The sequence below is a fragment of the Hirundo rustica genome, chromosome 2 (genome assembly GCF_015227805.2).
Source record: "Hirundo rustica isolate bHirRus1 chromosome 2, bHirRus1.pri.v3, whole genome shotgun sequence".
NCBI lineage: Eukaryota > Metazoa > Chordata > Aves > Passeriformes > Hirundinidae > Hirundo > Hirundo rustica.
Window position 1 is genome coordinate 105,853,690 of NC_053451.1, and position 19,935 is coordinate 105,873,624.

Sequence of the window (19,935 nt, forward strand, 5' to 3'; positions counted from 1 at the left end):
TTTTGTCTTCAGTAGCATTTGCTTTGAAACAGCTGTTCACTTTCTTCAAGAAGTGAGCAAGAGTGATCCTTAGTGCAATCTCCTGTTCACCTCCACCCAGACATAGTATTTAGGGTGGTATCTTGATCTCATTGACATGGAAGAGGTTTCCTCCCTCCTCACATTATTAATAGGTACCTCTAGATCCTTATGTATGAGGTGCTGCAAAAGTGGTCAAGATTAATGAAAATAACTCTGTAGAAAACAGCCTAAATGTTTAGTGTTAGTATTTATCTTGAGGATAACCATGCCCCATTGTACAGTGTTCCCTTTCCTTGCTTGTTTCCAGGTTGCTGTGGTTTTTGGCAGCTGTTCCTTGCTTCTTCCTGGCATACACACCTGTCTATGGATGAACATATGTAAATATGTTTTTGCTGAAGTTAAGAGAATATGATAGCACGTGACAGAACAATGTATTACTGACTTCAGAGGTTGAGTTTGTTCACAAACGAGGAACGTAGCTATAAATTGTGTAGTGATTTCAGGGCTGAGTTTTGCATATACTTGCACAAGTCAACAGTGTATGAGAAGAATGCCACTTAAATAAATCTGTTCTCAGGATCAGGACTCAGGCTGCTGATACTAATTTGAAACCATGAAGATTTGTGTAACTAAAGTGGCTTTCTAATTAAAAATAAATAAGAAAATTTGAAGTTCATGTGCTTAAATTGCAGTATTATGTTGCCTTAGAAGTCCTCAGAAATCAGCACAGAGAACTTGTTTGCTTCTTAAATCTGGAGATATTTTCATATAGTACCGGAAGGATTGATGAGTGTATGGTAATTCTGACACTGTCCTTCTGGTGTTAATTGCTTTATTAAATTTTTCCTTTGAATTGAGTACTGCCAAGAGGTGTTGGACACAGTCCTTTGAAATCCATGCTCTCTGCAGATCACATCAGGCAGAGGCAGTTTCCAGGCAGTGCCCTCGATGCTCTCGGCTCTGCAGCAGGGATTGTCCTCAGGGAGCTGCAGGCTGGCTCACCTCACGTGGAAGGTGCTAACCCTGCACTTGGGGTGTGATGAATTTATCAAGTGGGTGGAAGTGAAGTCCCTTTGTTCCCAAAGTCAGGCACGGGACAGCTCTTCCTGGTGAGCTGCTCTGTGTTGCACGTGGTATCCAGGAGGGAAAATGGTCTCGTGGTGCCTTTCCTCTGAGGGGGCATTGATTGAGTCTATTAAACTGGTAATGGAGGAGTGAGAAGGTAATTTTTCATGAGATTACTTGGCAATATTTAAAATTTATTTTTGAATCTTCTGTAACTTGTCTTGTTTCTAGTCCATTGCCTGTGTATTTGACTTGTGTATACTCTTACTGTTTTTCTTTCCGTGGTTGACAAATAAAATGACATAAAAATGACATGTTGACTTTTTAAGGGACTGGTTTGGTTTTACACTATATGGAGCTCAGTTTGTGATTTGGCAGTCCAAGGTCAATTTCTCAAATGCCTACAGAGAGCTGCACTCAGGAGCTCAAGAGGAATTTTAGCATATGAGCAGCTTTTGGGTTTGGGACTTTTTTCTGCTATATAAACCTCCCCAAAGCTAATTCTCAGATTATTCTTGACAGCCAAAATAGCTGTTAGGAACAGATATATAACACCCAAGGCTTCTACCTTGAAATTTCTTTAGTGTTTCATGAAGTTTTATAAGTTATTCAAGAAAATGAAAAAACCCAAAATTTCTTACCAAGCAATTCCAGAGCAGGAAAATGCTTTGGGACCCATCTTGTTTGGCTCGTTAGCTTTCTTATTAAGTAATAAATGAGGCTCCAGATGGCTAGAACTGAGATAATTTTCTTTCAGATGAAGAATTTATTTTAAAACTTCAGCTGAGAAGAAATCTGTGTGTTGTATTTTCTCACTGCTTACCATTTGTCATGATGGGGTATTCACAGGAGCTGAGTAGCTAATTAAGTAAGTAGCTCAAAATTGCAAAATGTGTCAGCATGTACCACATATTTGAGAGTTGCTGCCTGTAGAAGATAAAGCAAACAGTTGCAGCAGCAGTATAATGAAGATTTATTATTTGTCTCTGGACACAGGCATATGTGGGAGAACAATTTGTAATAAGGGATCAGTTCCTTGTTATACAATTCATGCCTTTTTTGGCATGGCTGTAGACTTAGTACAAAAATTTGTTGTTTTCAAAGAAGTCTTGGAGTAGACAGTTTTTAAATGAAGTGAGACATATAAAACATGTCAGGCATGCTTGGTAGGAAAAAATAAACTTTTTTTTAATGTCAGATCAGTTTATATTCCTGATCTAACTCAGAGGCTGTTTTTACTTTAAGCTTTTGTACCATCCTCTGGGAGTTACGTGGCGTGTAGTAAATAATGCCTGCTGTGTGTTGTCTAAGAGCAGCAGCCATTTAAACACCGTGTCACAGCAATCCCAAAGCCCTTTTCCATCCTAGCGACTTGCTTAATTTTTGTATGTCTTTGGCCCAGGCTACTCCCCTCATGTGTCTCCTAGTCCAAAGGCAGCAGGCCCATCACTGTGCTTCCGCCAGTGTGCAGCTGGAGCCAGCATTTGACCATTGTAAAAGACTTTCTGTTTTGATCTTCCACTGTGGATTCTTGTCCTGAAATTAATAAATGTGCGGGCACCTGCAGTACATTGATTTAAAAGATCATTTTCAGAAGAAAGCTTCAGTTCCACCCATTTTTCAAGGTCGCATCTTGAGTGTTTCAGTGTTTGGAAGCTTTCAGAGGAGTTTCGTTAACATGCTTGTGGAAGCTGGCAGTTCTGGCAGACTTGGGCTTGTGGATGTGCATGGCTGCCCGAGCACCTCCCTTGCCTGATCCAGGCTCTTTACCCTTTGGTTAATAAATCTCTTTGTAGACATGGAATGCTTGATATGGGCACCTTGGGGTGGTGGAGATCCAACACTCGAGGCATGGTCAGGTTGGCACTGAGGTAAAGGAAGCTGGCTGTGTGTGTGTGCCAGGTGAGAGTCACGGCTGTGTGGTAGTTTCTGTCTGTGGTTGCACTAAAGGTCAAGTTTCCACCCCAGAGAAGCAATCCTTCCTTCTCGGTTTGCAGATCTTGCTGTCTGTGGTCAGTGTGAGGCAGCACCTGGAAACTGTCCGCTAAAACTGCTGGGTCCTGCATGTTATAATGGACAAGGCCACCACTGACAAACTATTTCACAAACAGCCATTTGTGATGGCTGAAGAGACTGTAGTTAGACTTTGTTCTGGTCTTTTGAAATGCATTTTGTCCTGCTGTTAATGCTCAAATACATAATGAATCTCAGCTTTGGGGTTCTTGGGAAACAGTTGAGTAAAACATGCAAGAAGGTATCTTGGGTAGTTCTCTGTGGGTGCAATTTCATTCAGGTCCGAATGGCTGGAGTCAGTTCTGCTGATGGCATGGTACTACCACTCACTGCCTAATGACTGGGTTTTAATTAGCTCCTATGTGGTTTAGCTCTACATTCTTAATGACAAATTGATTTGACTTCCCAAAGTGGAAATTTAAAGAATAGAGGTGTTTGACCTCATAGCATTATTTTTTTCTTCCATTTCTTTAAAAGATACAGACTGTGAGCTTGTGTGTTTTCTGACAGTTCATGTTCTCTCTGTGGCTGTGATACAAGTTCGTGCTATGGGGTCATTTGAAGAAAAGGTTCTCTTGAGGAGGAAAAAGGAAATTAAAACAGGCCACTCATGATTTGTGGTGCTGTTTCAATTATATTTAATTTGGATCCAGCTATTCTGGGGGCATTTTGTTAGTTCTTACACAGGATATGTCTTTATGCAGTTTTGTTTGCATGTGAACAATATGAATATTTAAAAGGCTGGTTCTTTTCTGGAATAAATGCACTCATTTGTGAGAGGCCTTTTAGATAACCGGGGGGGGGGCGGGGGATGAGTGGAACGAATGAAAATTTCCCCCAAGGGATAGTTTCCCATTTTGTTTTGGCATCTGGCTTTTAATGACATATCATAGAAGTGCAAGCTCAGGACACTGGTAAAAATTAAGCTCATTAACTTTTAAAGTGATGATATAAACTCTCTTAAGTATGGCCGAGTAGCAAAGTAACTGGATCCCTACTGGTTAATGTGTTAGTTTTGAAATGAAAAGCTGGAGCCCAGTATGGTGTGTAAAACATTAAAATAACATTCTCTGTTGATAATCAGAGCTGGTGACTTGTAAAGAGCAGGTTATAATTAATCTGCTCTTACTGAGCAGATGATGCCTTTGCAGTTCAGTCACTTTATTTTATGTAAAACCAGTGTTTGTAGAGAAATATGATAATCACAGGAATACAGTTAAAAAAGAAAACCAAAAAGACCCCACAAAATGTGCTGAAGAAGACATAATTTATTCTATCAAAGCTGTCTCTAGAAGTTGAAATACGTGTGAGACTTGATGAGCACATGCAGCCTGGTTGGTGCTGCCAAGGAGGATTTTCCCTTTGAGTGTTCCTGCTGTCACGTGGTTAGGCACAGGAATAGTTGCTTTGAGACAATGGAACATTTTTGTCTTGATTAACCCCATTAAACATTAAAAAAATTAAACTGCGTTTGTGGGAAAGGCAGAACTGCCTCAGCTGGCTCCGAACTTGCAGTTTTCCCTGTTCCTTGTTGAAGCAGGGATTGATGCTGTAGGACAGAGTATCTGAAAGGGGATGGAGATACCAGGTGGGAAGGAACTGTTTGAACTGGCCATGAGTAACTGCTGGGGCAGGGAAGCTCAGGTCTCATATCTGAGGAACTGGTTGTAACATGGGAGCCTGCTGCATTCCACAGGGAGATCTGGCAAACACGCTTGTCCTGGGAAGAACCTCAGTTCTTGCTGGAGTCTCAGTCCCGCATTTCCCAATTAGCACAGTGAAATTGCACGTCCTTTCAGTTTCAAAGGCTTTCAGTTATTTTTATTTCAGTCTATATCTGTGTCCTTTTCCCTCAGGCAGAGCTATGAAGCAGTGGCCTTGATTTCCATTGGGATTAGAAATGTTAATGCTGCCCTTCCTTACACCAGGAGAGGGCCTTCCCTTTGGAAAGAAAAGGGCAGAAAATACCTGTGTGTGTGTGCTTGCAGGATACACATTGTGTTTTGAGAGGAAAGCAATCTCCTGTCAAAATCCAATCAGAAGAGGATTTCTCAAGATGGTTTGGTACTTGAAAGGATCTCCATGCAAGAGGCAAAGCCCTGGCTCCGTTTTCTGCCTCATTTTTGGCTGTTTTGTGCGAAGGTCGGGGAGTTACGCGCTACCACGCAGGAGACTTTCCATGATGGTTTGGTACCCTTTTACAAGCAAATTTACTGTAGCATCTTCCTGCTGAGCTGACAGGCCCGATGTTGGTTCAGGGGCTGCCTTGTTCCTGAGGGCTTTGCCATGAACCAAAATAAGGGTTTGTTCTGGGCTGGGCTGTACGCTGTTCCCAGGGATGTTCCTTATGCATCTCCCAAGTGGTACCAAAGCACTGCTGAAAACAGACCCAAATCCATCTCAGGTGATATCAAGTAACCTTGTATTATCTGGGAGTGTTTTGGTTTGGACTCTTTGCCATTAAATAGTTTCTCTCCTATTCTCAATGACTTTGAAATTTGCTTGTTCTGTAATTAAAAATATCTTGGCTAGGAAGTCCTGAGCCTCCATTCACTGTCTCAGCTTCTCCCTGCCTGAGGCAGGACTACTGAATAAATAATCTTCAGAGCTGCTTACAAGTACTGACTTCTTAAAGAAAGGACAAATGGGAAAGAGCAAAGCAGGAATATTTGTACACCAGACTGACTTGGTTCAAGAACAGTCGAGTCCAAAAGCCAGTGTCAGGATTTGTCCCTGGGGCTCATGTTTGCTGCTGCAGTTTTCCATGTGGCACAACCATACATCATCTTGGCACCCACGAGAGCAACTCAGTTGCTGCTGGGGATGGTTTTCAGCAGTGGAACCAGAACGGCTGCAAAAGCACCGTTTGTTTCTTCCACTTTGAAAAAGGAATTAAAATAGTGGTTCCTGGTTCCAGAATAAGTAAAGAAAGTATCAGACTGCTGAAGTCTAATGCTGCACCCTTCCAGCTGGGACTGCACTTCCCCACCTTCACCCACATTTTTCTGGCTGCAAGGTAAAGGCAAGGAGAGGTGATTCTGTTTGTGCAGAGAGCAGCAGAACTCAAGCAGCAGCATTTTGGGCATGCTGGCAGAGCAGCTCTCATGGTTTGTGGGGGCGTAAAGCCCTGGGCTACCAAGGATGGGGATGACAGCACTGTGCCATCAGTGGGGTTTCCTCTGCAGGTTGTGTTCACGTGTCCGAAGATGCTGTAAAATGAAGGGGAGAAGCAGCTGTGTCTGTCATACACTTTATTGTTCATGTGGAGCTTGGCTGATAAATAGGACTAAATTAAAGCAACACTTGTGAAAAGGAAAACCCAACCATGCCTCAGAAGTGCAAAACTGCCTTCCACGTGTCCAGACACCATGGGGTTCTGGCTTGCTGGAGACAGCACATGAATGTACCAGCAGGGCAAAAGCTTCAGCTTAGTGATATCCTAAATGCAAACAAGACACCTGGTACAGAATATGGCTTTGTTGCTGGGTAGCCACCTATGACCCTGAGAAACAGCTTCTGTTAAGAACAGGTCACTGGCGAGATTTTTTCTAGTTTCCCTCTACAAGTTGTGGTGCTGTCTCCACTCAAACCACTGTGCAAGGGCTGCTGAACAGTTAAGTGCTAGGAAAGTAAAATGAACAAAAACAACGGTAAAAGCCAAGAAGAACAAATCCTTGCCCACCTCCATTGCATTTGGACGTGACTCGTCTATCAACAGCACCAGTAGAAGCAGGCAGTTCCTGTGGTGGAGGATTGGTTTCTGATGGGAAGACTTAAGACTTGCAAAGGATCAGAAAAACTGACAAGTGCATCCCAGGTATGAAATTACAGTAACAGGTTGCCTAAGGCTGAGAAAGGTCATAATTGCATCGTCCCGTCGGACGCACAGCTGGCGGCAGCTGAGTCGCTGTGGCTTTGCACATTCCACCCTATTTCCTGCTCACCTGTTTTTGCAGCTCTGTGAAGGAACTAGCTTAACTCCAGAGAACAAAGTCCACGAGATGCTGCAAACTTGGTCTTGTGGGAGTGTGAGAAGTGTCTAGCAAAACGTTCCCAAAGAAGAATCGGTTACCTCATAGTGGAGGAGGGATGAAAGCACTAGGGAGTGAGCAGAGTATGGGGCTAACTTGGTGCCTGGTACCAAGGTCTGTAAGGTATCTGGAAAGGAGTCTACCTACCAACCAGGTCACCCAGCGCAGTTAGGACAGCAGCTGGGGGGTGCTGATGCCAGCAAGCACAACTGCCCCACACACTCAGGCATCTTGGTCCCTCAGTTTTTATCCAAGAGTGACGTGGAGCCGTCCCTCTCCCAGCACTGTCTGCGCAGGGAACCAGCAGGTGCTGACTGGTGCTGCCCACAGCAGCCAGTGTGTCCTGGTGGGTTTACAATTCCAGGCAGCAGAGGCACAGCAGTGATGCTGCAGCTGCAGCCCCCGTCTCAGGCTGCCTGAGGCTGTGCCCAGCAGGCTGCCTGTGAGACAGGGCCAGCAGCAGCCTTTACCTGCGGGGCTGGAGAACCTCAAATGTGTGTGCTGAGGCAGCTGTGCCAGGCAAGCTTGGGAGCCAAAGGGTGTCAGTGGCACAGCCCCCCACAGCAGTGGGGGTTTCCTGCAGCTGTGGGGCAGAGCAGCCCCAGGGCTCAGGAATCCTGCCAGCTCCTGCAGCCACCTCAGCAGGGACTGAACATGGAACCAGATGTCATGCAGGACTGGCTTTGCCAACTAGGAAGATCAGCATTGAGGGGAGAGCTTCACCTGTGCTACCCTCTGTTTCTGCTTGGGGCTGTACAGGTGTCATGGATGTAGAGAGAAAATAGCTGTGCCTAATCCTGTTCAAAAAGTTTCCTTTTTTTTTTTTTTTTTTCTTCCATATTAGTGTAGAGGAAATGCCTTGGGTTCCTCTGCAGGTGCAGTATGTCTGTGAACACATCTTGTTTAGAGTTTGACGAGAAGTTTGTTTAACTGGCTGAGAACCATGTGACAATGGCACTGTTTGCTTGTCATTTGCCAATACACAGCTGGGAGCAGCAAGTTATCCTAGGAGGCCACATCCCAAGGCCTTGGGATGTTTTTATAATTCACCAGTAAAACCCATCAGCATCTTCAAATTGTCTCATTTCCTACACCACCACATTCTAGCTCGGGCTGTCTTTTCATTTACTTTCTTGTCTTCGAGGTGCAAAGCCAGGGAGCAAACCAGAAGTGCTTAGGCAGCTGTTCAGGCACTAGGAACATGGGGAGTGATTTGATAAAGCAAAAAGCCCAACTCTTTACATACACCCTACACAGAGGCTTGGTCAACAAGCAGCACTGAATATGTTCAGTGGATTTCCACCAAGTTGCCTGGAGAGCTCTTCATTTCAGTGCATTATCTGGGCCCTGGGACGGATGTTATTCAAAAGGAAAACCTAGCTTTATTCCCTGCTTCTCACCATTGTTGCTGCAGCAATGCCATTCTTTCATGTGCCAGAAGAGCTCAAGATCAGCAGGGTTCTCTCTCTGCAGGCTGCAGCCACCACTTACTGTGTGCTGGGTCCGGATCAGGAGCCAGCTGGGCTCCTCCTGCCAGGCCCCTTTGGTGCAGAGCTCCCAGGGGCCTGACCTGGAGCAGCAGCTGGAAAGCAGCAAGATGGGCAGGAACTTGCACATGCGTGTGTTTTTCTGTCAGTCCCCGGGGCTGTGCCTGGCAAGTGCTGCTGGCTGGGCCTCCAGCACCGTGAGGGAATGGGATAAGCTCTTCCTGAGATCTCCCTTGCTGTGCTCCAGTTCATTTTTGACATCTCCCAGAGCACGATCCCTGCTGTCAGAGATACTTCTGGTGTTCCTCATGCTTCTCCCCATCCACTGGCTGCGTTCATAGCTTGTTCTTCTGTCTCATGGTTAAAAAAATATATATTTTTATTTTTCATCCTCATCTCCCTCGCTCATGCTGCTAAGGGAGGCAGAGGCAGCTTTTGGAGAAGAGGGAGGGGAGGTCTTATTGATGACCCAGGGTGGAGATGGAGAACGGGATGGAGAGCGGCCTCGTGTAGGACTGCTGTTTGGGCTCTGCCGGGGAGAAAAAGCCTGGAGCATTCGGCCACTTCGTTCCTGGAACATCTGCTTCTGCAAAAAGCAAAGTGAAAAGATGTTCTTTGAGTAGTGCACAGAGGGGATGGCTGTGGGCTGTGGGCAGGCTGCACTGTGCCTCTCACTGGGGAGTGAGCAGAGAGCCCTGGAGCATGGCTGCTTTGCCTCTGCTGTGCTCGTGATAACCTGGTCCTTGCATGCGAGTTTTTACCTCAGCTGTGCCAGCCCGAGTGTGAGAACACCGTGTACTGGCCTGAGCCACACATGGGGGACTCCCTTTGTCGGTTTTGTCGGTGTTGGTCACACTCTGGCCTCCAAAGGTCGGTTTTCTGCCTGAACACCCAACATTCCTAGTTCCCACAGCCTTTTCCTTCTAAAATGTTGGGAAAGGACCACCCCTCTCCTCCTGAGCTTCCTGGCTTTCCCAGCCTTTATTCCTCTGTCCCTTCTCAAGGGAGACAGCCCGGTGCCTGCCAAATACTGGCAAGCCACTTCCCTTGCTCTCTGGAGCAGGCAAAACCCAAACCCATAAATGAAGAGTGGGAATGTCAGAATTCAGGTGCCTGCTGAAAAGAGAAAACACTTGCAGGCTCTATGTTCTGCTTGGAGCTTTATTGTCACTTCTGCTTTGTAAAGCTGAGTGGAGGCCTGCCAGAGCTGGTAGGGTGGAAGAGACACCTCTGCAGTCAAGCAATTTGCTACACTAAGGCAAGTGCCTCTACTCATTAGCAGCAATGGGGCCTTGCGTCACGCTGGGTTATGGAAGACGTGGTGTGTGCTGTGCAGCTGCTGCAGGCTTCACATGGAAAATGCCAAATCCGAGTGCCCTGCTGCTCCTCTTGGGGACAGGGAGCAGGAAGTCTCAACCTTGGCTGAAGAACTCGTAGTTGAGTCACAGGCGATGCTCGGCTGAAAGGAAGATCCAGCCCCGTCAAAGTTAAGTTACCGCTCAGGTCTGAGAGGAAAATACTTGTACAAAGTGACAGGTTTGCCTGTCTGGGTATCTGCAAACTTCATCTCAGCTAAGTTTTCATCTTGTTCCTATTCCCTCTGCAGTGACTCTGCTCTGTGCTGACACAGAGTATCTGGCTGCCCCTCTTGCTCTTTCTCCTCTCTGAAACTCAGTATTCCCTGCCAGCAGAGAGGCAGATCTTGGTTTTCCCCTCAGGTTTCTGGGTGTTTGCTAAATCCCAGGGCTTAAAAATCAAGCACAAATACTGAATTTAGCTGTTCCTCTGTGAGCTCCCTCTCCTAATTTACATCTTCCTCACATTTACTGACTAAGTTTCAGAGGCTGGATGTCGCCGCAGTGCGGAACGGCAGAACAGTTCCTGCCTGGAGCTATGCTTACCAAGGGTCTCGTGCATAAAACCCCATGTGTGTAACCTACCCCTGCACTACGCTAGGTCCAAATTAGTCAAGACTTCCTAAAATCTCAATACTTTAGCAGATGGTGGTTGCTCCTGATAAATGGTGCCAGGACGCATTTGGATGAGGAAGGATTTCTGCAACTGAGAGCTGCAAGGATGCCACCAGGGCTGGCAAAGCCCCACAGCCTGTTTGCAATTCAGTGGTAGAGGTGCAAAATTTCTCATTAGATCACAGAAATGTGAGGTTCTGGTGGTTTGTTTCACCCTCTCACTGAAGATAATCCCCAACAAAAAACCCCACCGTGACTGATATGAAATATCTTTTCCCTGGCCAGTCAAAAGACTTTGACTTCCTTCTGTCATTCAAACAACTCAGTGGCACAGTGGTGCTTTGTGGTGCTGTGGTAGCAGTGCTGGAGGACATCCAAGTGCCCCAGTCTGTCTTGGCCTGCACCATCCCACGTGGCAGCGAGAATTTGACGGTGCCTCAGTCACAGAGGCCAGGGATGGAAAGGGGAATCCCACCTTCCTGCTAAATCCCTGAGCCAGGCTGTAGGATACCTGCTTCCCAGGCCTTCAGTGAAAGAGTTTGTCGCTTGAACAAACTGATGCACTCACACCTTCAGCAGGGCAAGTGCCCAGCCCTTCCGCGTTGCCTCCGGCCTTAGTGCTGGAAGCACCAGGCTGCTGGCTAAAACCACAGCTCTGCAGGAGGAGGAGGAGGAGTCATTCACCTGCCTCACAAACACCTCTTTCTCTCCAGCTGTGCCCCAGCAGGGTGGGTAAACCACACCTTTTGCAGGCAAGGAACTCCTTGGGCCATTGGGTGAAGAAGTAGAAGTGTGTTGGGGGTTAAGCTTTCCTGTGGAATTTTTTCCCCCCATAAGCTGCTAGGAGACTAAATACTGATGCTTAAAGGGTGCTTGACCTGTACAAAAGAAGTGGATCACTTAGTTTAGTGGGGGAGGGAAAGGCTCCCAGGAGCTGAGGGTGGTGGTTTCTTTGCTCAGTTTTCCGGGGAGGATGGTCGGGCTATGGGTAGCTGTGTGGAGTCCACAGCTAACGGAGGAGTCTGGTCCTGGGAATTCTATCATCTGCTGGAGTGCCCGGGAGTTCAGGGCTCTTTGCCTGCCCTGCTGGATCGCGTTCAGCCCGCATCCAGCGGCTGTGGCTTCTCCAGCACTGCTCACTTTGCCTGCTGGGACACCCCCCTGCCACCCACCGTTTCCAGCCATCAGCCCCGAGTTTCCACCGGTTCGGTTTGGTGCTTTTGGGGTCCCAAGAGATCAGACTGCCCGGGACTTGTGAGATAAAGCCCCTCGGGGTTCTTGGTTCTGTTTTTTATTATTATTATTATTGCTGTTGTTGTTTGTCTGTCCTGTTATATTTACTAGTAAAGGACTGTTATTCCTTTCCCCATAGCTCTGACTGAAAAGTTTTTTTTAATCTTCCAAATTACAATAACACGGAGGAAAGGGATTGGAATTCCCCATTCCTAGAGAGGCTCGCCTCTCCCTAGCAGATACCTGACTTTTCAAACCAAGACAAAGTGTTAATGGATTCTTTGGAGTGTTGGAGGATTAGACAAGGCTGGATGCACTGTGGTCCTTTACCAGAGGTAGGGAAATAATTTCAAAGCCTTGATTCAAGCAATCCAGAACCAAGATCAAGAATCCAAGAACCCCACCCTGTTTAGGGTTTGTTTTTGGCAAACTTGCTACTGGGAAAAAATATTTTGCCTGTTTCTGAATTTTACTCCCTGCATGTTGATACCCCTTTGCTTTGCAAAGCAAGTGCCAGCTGAGTGTAAGAGAAGGCTTCTGCTTTTGAGCTGCTGATTGTTCCAAGGCCATTTTAGGTCCAGGCTGCAGACAGGTGGCCTGAACACTATCCCCAGGTTCCAGTTGCAACCTATCTTATCTGAGCCCCTGCTGATGTCTGAGATGATTCAGCTCTTTGGAAGACAACTTTCCCCAAGTGCCCCTGTGTGCTGAGCAGGGGGAAGCCAGCCCCTTGAAGGGACATTTCTGAGAGAAACTGGCACAGAAACCCTGCCCTGTGAGCTGTGCTTTCTCTCCACTGACCTCAGTAGTAGGTGCCTGCTTGTACATGTCTGAGAGGAGCTGGAATGGATACCTGCGCCCTGGAGTGGTGTCTCTGCCATTAAGCCCTGCATGCCAGTCTGTGTGGTGGTCCTGTCTCACATCACAGAAAAGTTTCATGCCACACTAATCATTGTTTCTGACCTCTCTGTGACTCTCTTGCAGAAAACATATACGCAGGGGATTGCACAGGTGGGCAAAATTGCCAATGAATTACAGGCATCTAGACATTTGAAAACTGACATTTTGACCTCTTTCACAAACAGGCATTTTTTTGTGGGTTACACGGCCCTTACTTTTAGAAAATTGATGGTAGCATAAAGTATATTATAATAATTATTTGCGAAAAAATAATAGCATATTAATGGCATGCAAATTACTGATCTAGGAATCCAGCATGCCCATAATGATTCCTGTACTTTTAATGTCAATATTAAAAGCAACTTCTAACTAACAGTGATAAGGCAAATTAACATTAATAACAGTTTTGACACTAATAGTAAGTTATCATTATTTTAAAAGTCTTTCCTGTTGTCAAGGCTCAAACTGATTTTAAAAAAGCTACACCACCTCTCAGCTTGCTGTCACTGATGCTTTTCCTACAACTCTGTGAAGAGATTTCACTCCTCTTGTTCTTAGCAAAGGTCCCTGTGATTGCACCAGACTTTCTACTCTGTGGTCAAACACTTACTCAGGAAACAAGAGTTTCTAGATTTTAAAAGACCTTTGCAGAGCACCTTTTCCTTAATTGAATTTGGTAAAATGTTTTATCAGCAAAGGTTGGTAAAAATGCCATTAGCGTGCAATGTTGAGTGGGTAGAGCCAGGAAATAGGATCAATGCTCTTGAATTCTTTTCCTCTCTCTGCACAGCTAAACTCATCTCACCTCCTGTGTATTTCATGTGCTCTGTTAGCATCAGCTTTAGCTATTCAGCACATATGGCCAAAGGACCATCCCACATGGGGATCACACACCAAGCTCTATGGGCAACAGCTCAGAGAGGAAGCTTCATGTGGATGTGGACAATGCAGGTAAACCTGGGCATTTCATCAGAAGTTACCTTCCTACCCTCCCCCAGGAACATGACAGTGTCAATGAACAAACTGTTAAATAAGTTCATTGTCCATGTGGCTGGTGCCTGTGTTGTTCAGTCATCGCTGCCTTTGCATGGACAGAAGTAGCTGTAAGATGACACAGCCTCTGTTCTGAAGCCTTCACAGCCTTAGGTTTTCCTCAAGGGAGTGGTAATCGACACAGCAAGTCAGTGCAAAGATGTGAACTCCAGTAAGAGGCAGGCACTGAATGACTTGGTAGCACTGAGTTGTGACCCAGCACTGACATGAGCTACTTAATTCACAGAAGCTCTGACTCTTTCTATGTGTTTGTTCACAAACAAAATATCTGCTGAGTTCCTTCCAACAGAAGGTGCCTTTTTCACTCAAGAGTTTGCAACCAGAGCAGCGTGTCTGAGACGCTGCCTGCACTGGAGGGTCTGAGCTTTTATCCCAAAACAGATAAATTCAGCATTCAATTTAGGCTTTGTTACTGGTTTCAATGCAGCAAAGCAAAGTCATACAAGCAAACAAAGCTTCCTGAGGTTTGGCAAGTTATCAGAACTGACAGATGGGGGCCAGGACTCTTTTGGGGCCCTGAAGTATAACCAACTCACCACTCAGTGCATGACTTTGGTTTGCGCAGGTTTCTCTCCAGAAAGATACTGTTGCAGATTCTGAACTGCCTTTCCAAGGCACTTGGGAAATCCAGTAAATAGCTCTGTGAAGCCAGCACATACCAAGGAGAGCTTTGCAAGTGCTTCAAGTCCCACCTGAGCCTTCCCTGCTGTCAGTCAGATCAGCCTGAACTTGACACATAAAATAATTTCTTGGAACTTTTTATCAAAAGTTTTTGAAGCTAGAAAATTATACTCTTCTACTGCTGAATACAGACCATGAAGAGAATTACTGAAAACCTTTTCATGTCTTGCTTTTCCTCACTGCCTCCAGTGTACATCCCTGATGTCAGAGTGGTTGCATTTAATGCTAACAGGGCGAATAGACTGTTTGCTCATGTGGTGCTGTGATGCAGCTCTGATGAATGCAGTATTATGTTTAGCATCACACCATCACAAAATACAGATATTATCCCAAACAAGCAACAGCCAGAAGCAGCAAATCCTTCTGTTGCAGTATTGGTGTGCATTAATGGCTTCAGCCGCCAGGTTTGCCATTATCCTGCTGTGCTGGCTTTTGACACAACCACTGCAGCTAAAGTATCTGCTCTTGACCTGTGTTAGAGAGGAGAAATAAAAACACTCGGACTTCCTGAGATAGCAGAATACCTACCCAAGCTCCGTCAGGTCCAAACAGCTCTAAAAAGTTGCCAATAAATTCCCTGGACTTTTCTTCCCATTTCTGGATGAGGTCATGGCTCTTCTCTTCCACCTTGTAAACAAATTCTTTTGACTTTTCCTCCACATTCTTGACTTTTTCTTTCATTTTGTCTACTTGGTTTTGAAAGCGGTATTTCTTCTCCTGTTTTAGAAGTGTGGTCAAAGATTAATTAAAACACTTGGAAATAATAAGCCACAGACAGTTGTGAAGAAGTAAAAAAAAATTGCATTAATGCATCCTAATACATATGGCCTGGTTATCTATTCCCATGTTATTTTTATAAATGCAAGTTTAACATTTGTGGAAGGAGGTGCAGAAGGTACATATTGAAAAGACTTATGTCATTACTGTGTTTAATCCACTACATGAATCTTTCTGTATTTTCAAACTGAATGCACTTTGAAATTGATATGAACCTTGTGAAGGATAGGAATGAGAAATTAACAGCTTTAACTTAACAGTGGGCAAAAGGTAAATCTCCCTGTTTCCTAGCAAATGCTGCTGACTTGTCAGCCTGGATGTTAACTTGTACCAAAATGTCTCTTCGGGTGGATTTCTGCACAGCAGAAGGAAAACTCTCATCAATTCTGAGCCTGGCTAATACAGGAGCTTCTGGCTGCAACACAGATGTGTGTAGGCCAGTGGCTTGTGGCCAGCAAACTTCACAGAAAATAGAGCAACAGAGAGAAGATAATATCAGGGAGCTCCTGGCAAAATCTTCTGACATACTTCAGGATTAAAGAGATTTTGTCTTGAAATGCTTGAGTGCTCCACATATTTTTGGTACAAGCAAATAAGCAAAGCTGTGCTTTTGAAGGTGTGGTGGTCTGTGTAGAAGCACAGATCACTGCTGGCTTTTAATTTTCTGTTAATTCCGTTTAATGGCCACTTGAATTTACTTCTAAAACAATCACTGAAGTGGGGTTATTTCTAGCTCACAATTCACTAAAAGAACTGTCTTTGCAAGCCACAAGCACAGACAAAATCTCCAAGGCCCAAAGAAACCCAGCTCCCTCTGTACCTCTAAAGGGTGATCAGCCCTGTAATGAGGAAACCAGTGATCTTCTGCAAACAAGACTAGTGCTCTTGTGAAATCCTGGGGATTTATTTTTGAGACAAGCAGTCTCTGGTGCAAATCAGTATTTCTGTATTTAAATAACTTTAAGCTAAACTATCAGATGTCAAGAGGTTCTTCAGGAGACATCAGTGTCTGAGATGGGGGCAAGCATAACTTATGCAATAATATCTTAACCTCACAGCTGCTAAAGGATTAATTTGAGAACCTCCAAGCCATCCAGCATGCCTTATTTTAACGGATATTTGCAGTAGTGATCCTTCTGGGTGGAGTACTTACAAGCAGGATTTTTTAAAGGTGTAGAAGATTTTAAAAGTGCAGTGAAATAAATATTTATGCCCTGTGATCTGGGGTTTATCTGCCAGGCTTCAAAATAAGAAAGAGATAAACTCTAATGAAATGACACAATTCAGTCCTTCACAAGGGGGTTTCCAAGCTCCAGGGACGGAGGTGAGAAATCCTGCTGTGAGTGATGTCATTCACAACAGAGATTTCAGTTTTGTGGGTTATCTTGAGGTTTTAAGTCCAGACTTGAAACAGAAAATGAAGGAAGGTAAAGTCTAATTTCTGTAAAGAGTTTATTTCTCATTGGAGGGGCAGGTCTGTATGTGGAAGATGAATAATCTGAGCCATCCTTTCATATGGCTCCCTCGCCATTGTGGCTTCTGAGCTCTACAGCAGCATCATTTATGTACCAGCTTCCGAGCAGGCTTCCTCGTCTTTTGAAAACCATTTTAGCTTTCTGTAATCTCATTGCCCTGTGATTGGCCTTGTTAGGGTTTTTTGCTGTTGTTTTTTTGTTTTGTTGTTCTTTTAATCCTGTCACATTGGATCTCAAAATCCAAGCTCTCTGAGCTGCCATTTTGGAATAGGAATATAGAAAGAAATCGTGTGTTGGGCGAATGGTTGAGTAGCCTCTGGTGGGAGGGTGGGCTCTTTCCTAGTGCATCATTGTCACTTACAGCTCAAGGACGAAGGGGGAGCAGCATAAGATGGAAACTAAGCTGCCAATTAATAGGAGCAATTAAAACTACCCTCAGCTTACCAGGCTCTTTCAAATTGAGTTCTTTCCAGCTATTTGAAAAGCAGCAGGAAGAAGATGTAATTTCTTAACCTTTACTTTACACCCAGGATGCTAGGAGAGAGTGTTTGAGGAGCTAATGCAGCTCAGCGTACTCACGTTTATAAAACTGACGTTCAGCTCCTTGGCGGTGTATCCTCGCTGCAGGTTGCGCCGGGCGTACACGTCGTAGTCCCGGACGATCCGTGTGATGATATCCGACGTGGAGATACCTTCGGTTCTCTGCGTAGGTACAAACATTCCTGAGCAAAGCGGGAAAAGAAAGCCTGCTTGATAAAGCTTGGCAGGATCAGGCACTAAGGCACACAGCTGAGGATGAACACAAAGATGCCTGACAAAGGTAAGAGGCTTGCAATTCTGCCTTGCTCCTAGTTCTCTCCTGTTGTTTCTGTTTGAGTTTGGGGAAGGCAAGGTTGCTATAATACTCACTTTTTTCTCAAGTGTTTAAAAAGACTAAAAGTTGCCCTCTGTGCAGTGTCAGCTGCGATGTGGAAGGTATTGGACTGGCAGGGGCTCCTGAGGCAGGAAGGCCAAGCTTCACAGCTGTGGCCAATTCACTGAGCAGCCCTTTCCCTAAGCACAGCCCTTATTTCATGTTATATAAAGGAGCAGGGCGGTTTGCTGCTCTCCTTTATTTCCACTCCTGTGCTGCACCATCTGACAGTCTCTGTTCTGCTGAGTAGAAAAGACCAACCTTTGGCCTTGACAAAAGCCAGGAAAAAGATGCATTACAGTAACTGGAAAAGCACTGGAGGAGCCAATGGTTTATAACAGGAAGATGAAGTGTAATGGTAGTGTTTCATGTCCATCCAGCCATGCCAGTGGCTGCATAACCATTCTCCCTGCTCTGACAAATCAGTCCACAAGAAAATCAGCCACTTATCTGCTTGATTTTCCTCAACACAATTGAGATATATGTGGCTTTTCAACTGCTCCTCACCAAGGCAGGAGGACCTGAACTGTTAATGCAATTCACAAATGCAATAGTAGCAGAGTGCAAGCACACCTTGGTTTAGTAGTTATTTATGGAAACAAAAATATTACTACTCTCACTTATATGTAATTGCAACATGAAGCTACTGGTGAAAGAGAAGACTGGAGATGGTTTGGAAAAAGAAAGTAGTGCTTTGTCTTAAAACAGTGTTATAGCTCCTAATTAATCTTCACACATTCACTTAAAGTAAGCAGGCATTGGTACCTAATTTTACAGGGTTGGAAGAAGATTCAGAGAAGGAATAAAGAAGCTTACCAGCCTCTTGTGACTAAATGTTATGTGATATTTTTTCTTTCTGATCTCTAATTAATACTCTGCTTAAAAAATAGATTACTGTAATCATGAGCAGACATGTTTCCCTGATCGTTGCTTTTCAGACTTGCAGCAGTCACTCAGGAAACTATTTTTGGAAGCAGTGAAACCCACTTTGAGCCAGAAACCTTTATAGACAGGAGGTACAAGAATACATGGACAAAATCCAAACCCCACCTTTGTTAAGCTCTAAGTGGAACTGTAGGTGGACATGACCCTTAGTCACTGACTTTCCTTCCATCTGCTTCATGTGTTGGACTGATCCATGTTTTCCATGCTAATTGTTCACAGATGTGCACAGTTTTAGTCAGGGCACAGTAACCCAGCTCACTATTGCCCATACACCCTCCCATCTACTGAAGGTAATGGGGAATTGGGAGCCCATTAGAATCTACCCAAGGAGCTCCCCGGTTCCCATCCGCTTTTCTGCTCTCCAACAACCTGACGAGGCAAAGTGGGAGCACTGGAACCATGGAAAAATGTGCAAATGCATCAACAGCACTGGTCTATTTAAAACAAAACCCCCAGGAGAAAGGGGAAATTCATTATTGTAATAATGCTGCTGTGGAGCATTAGGAACTATTACAGCACTAGATCTCAAAACTCATTACAAATAAGTTAACATTATTTCCAGTTTATATGTAGGAAACTCAGCAATACAAGACTCAAGATGCTTCTCTAGTATCTTGTGGTGACAGACACAACGGACCACAAGTCTGTGAAGCTGCAAGTCTGTACTCTCTTCTACAAAGTTTGAGTTTTTCATCACATCAAGTGTGCACCGTGCCTGTGCTCAACGACAGCAGAGCAGGGTGTGCCAGGTTTGGGCACTCCCACACCAAGGCTGGTCATGATCCAGAGACACCAAGAGCTCCTGTCGTGTTGTCCTGTGCACTCAGCACCTTACAGAAGAAAAGCAGAGTAGCTGCCTGTCCAGCATGTGTGCAGTATGTCCCTTGGTGATCTGTTCTTACCAGAGGGGCCTTTTTTCACCGCCTGCTGAAGGAAGCTGGTGTCGGCCCTGAAACTATAGAACAGTTGTTTCCAAAGGAGGGTTGTGAGTCTGATACCACAGGGAGGTTCACAAGTGGAAAAAGATCAAGAACTGCTGCTATAAAAAGCTTATCCCTTCAGCTCAGGTCAATACCTGGTCTATAGCTGTCATTGTATAGTTTGAGAAGGTCACTTTGCATGCGTATTACCATCAGGCAGATTGCTCTGGAGTTTTTTCAAGCCTCCAATATACATGTTTATGCAGAACAGAGAGGCTGGATTTGCCAGGGTTCAAAGCAGCATCTCCAGGGAGCAGCAGAAGGATGCAATTTGTTCCTCCTCCTTGCACAGTTCACTGTGTTGGGATAGTTCCTACTGGCAAACTATGGCTTAATGTTATCTCCTCAAATTTAATTCATCTTCCTTGAACTGAAGAGACACAAATTCCTA

The 19,935-nt window shown here is 45.0% G+C and overlaps 1 protein-coding gene across 4 annotated transcripts in view; it reads right to left on the minus strand.

The window, feature by feature from the left end:
• Window positions 1–4,347: 4,347 nt before the first annotated feature.
• Window positions 4,348–19,935, minus strand: part of PCYT1B (phosphate cytidylyltransferase 1B, choline) — a 45,191-nt gene continuing 29,603 nt past the window's right edge. For 3 of the 4 annotated variants that reach the window (XM_040056294.2, XM_040056295.1, XM_040056293.1), the window contains exons 6-8: window positions 17,286–17,428; window positions 14,983–15,171; window positions 4,348–9,203 (exon numbers count right to left, since the gene is read on the minus strand). In XM_040056294.2, coding sequence (XP_039912228.1) covers window positions 8,997–9,203; window positions 14,983–15,171; window positions 17,286–17,428 — 539 coding nt within the window. In that variant the 3' untranslated portion in view covers window positions 4,348–8,996. Of the gene's footprint in view, window positions 9,204–9,767; window positions 10,077–14,982; window positions 15,172–17,285; window positions 17,429–19,935 lie in introns of those variants that run through there. The other variant, XM_040056296.1, reaches the window with a different exon arrangement.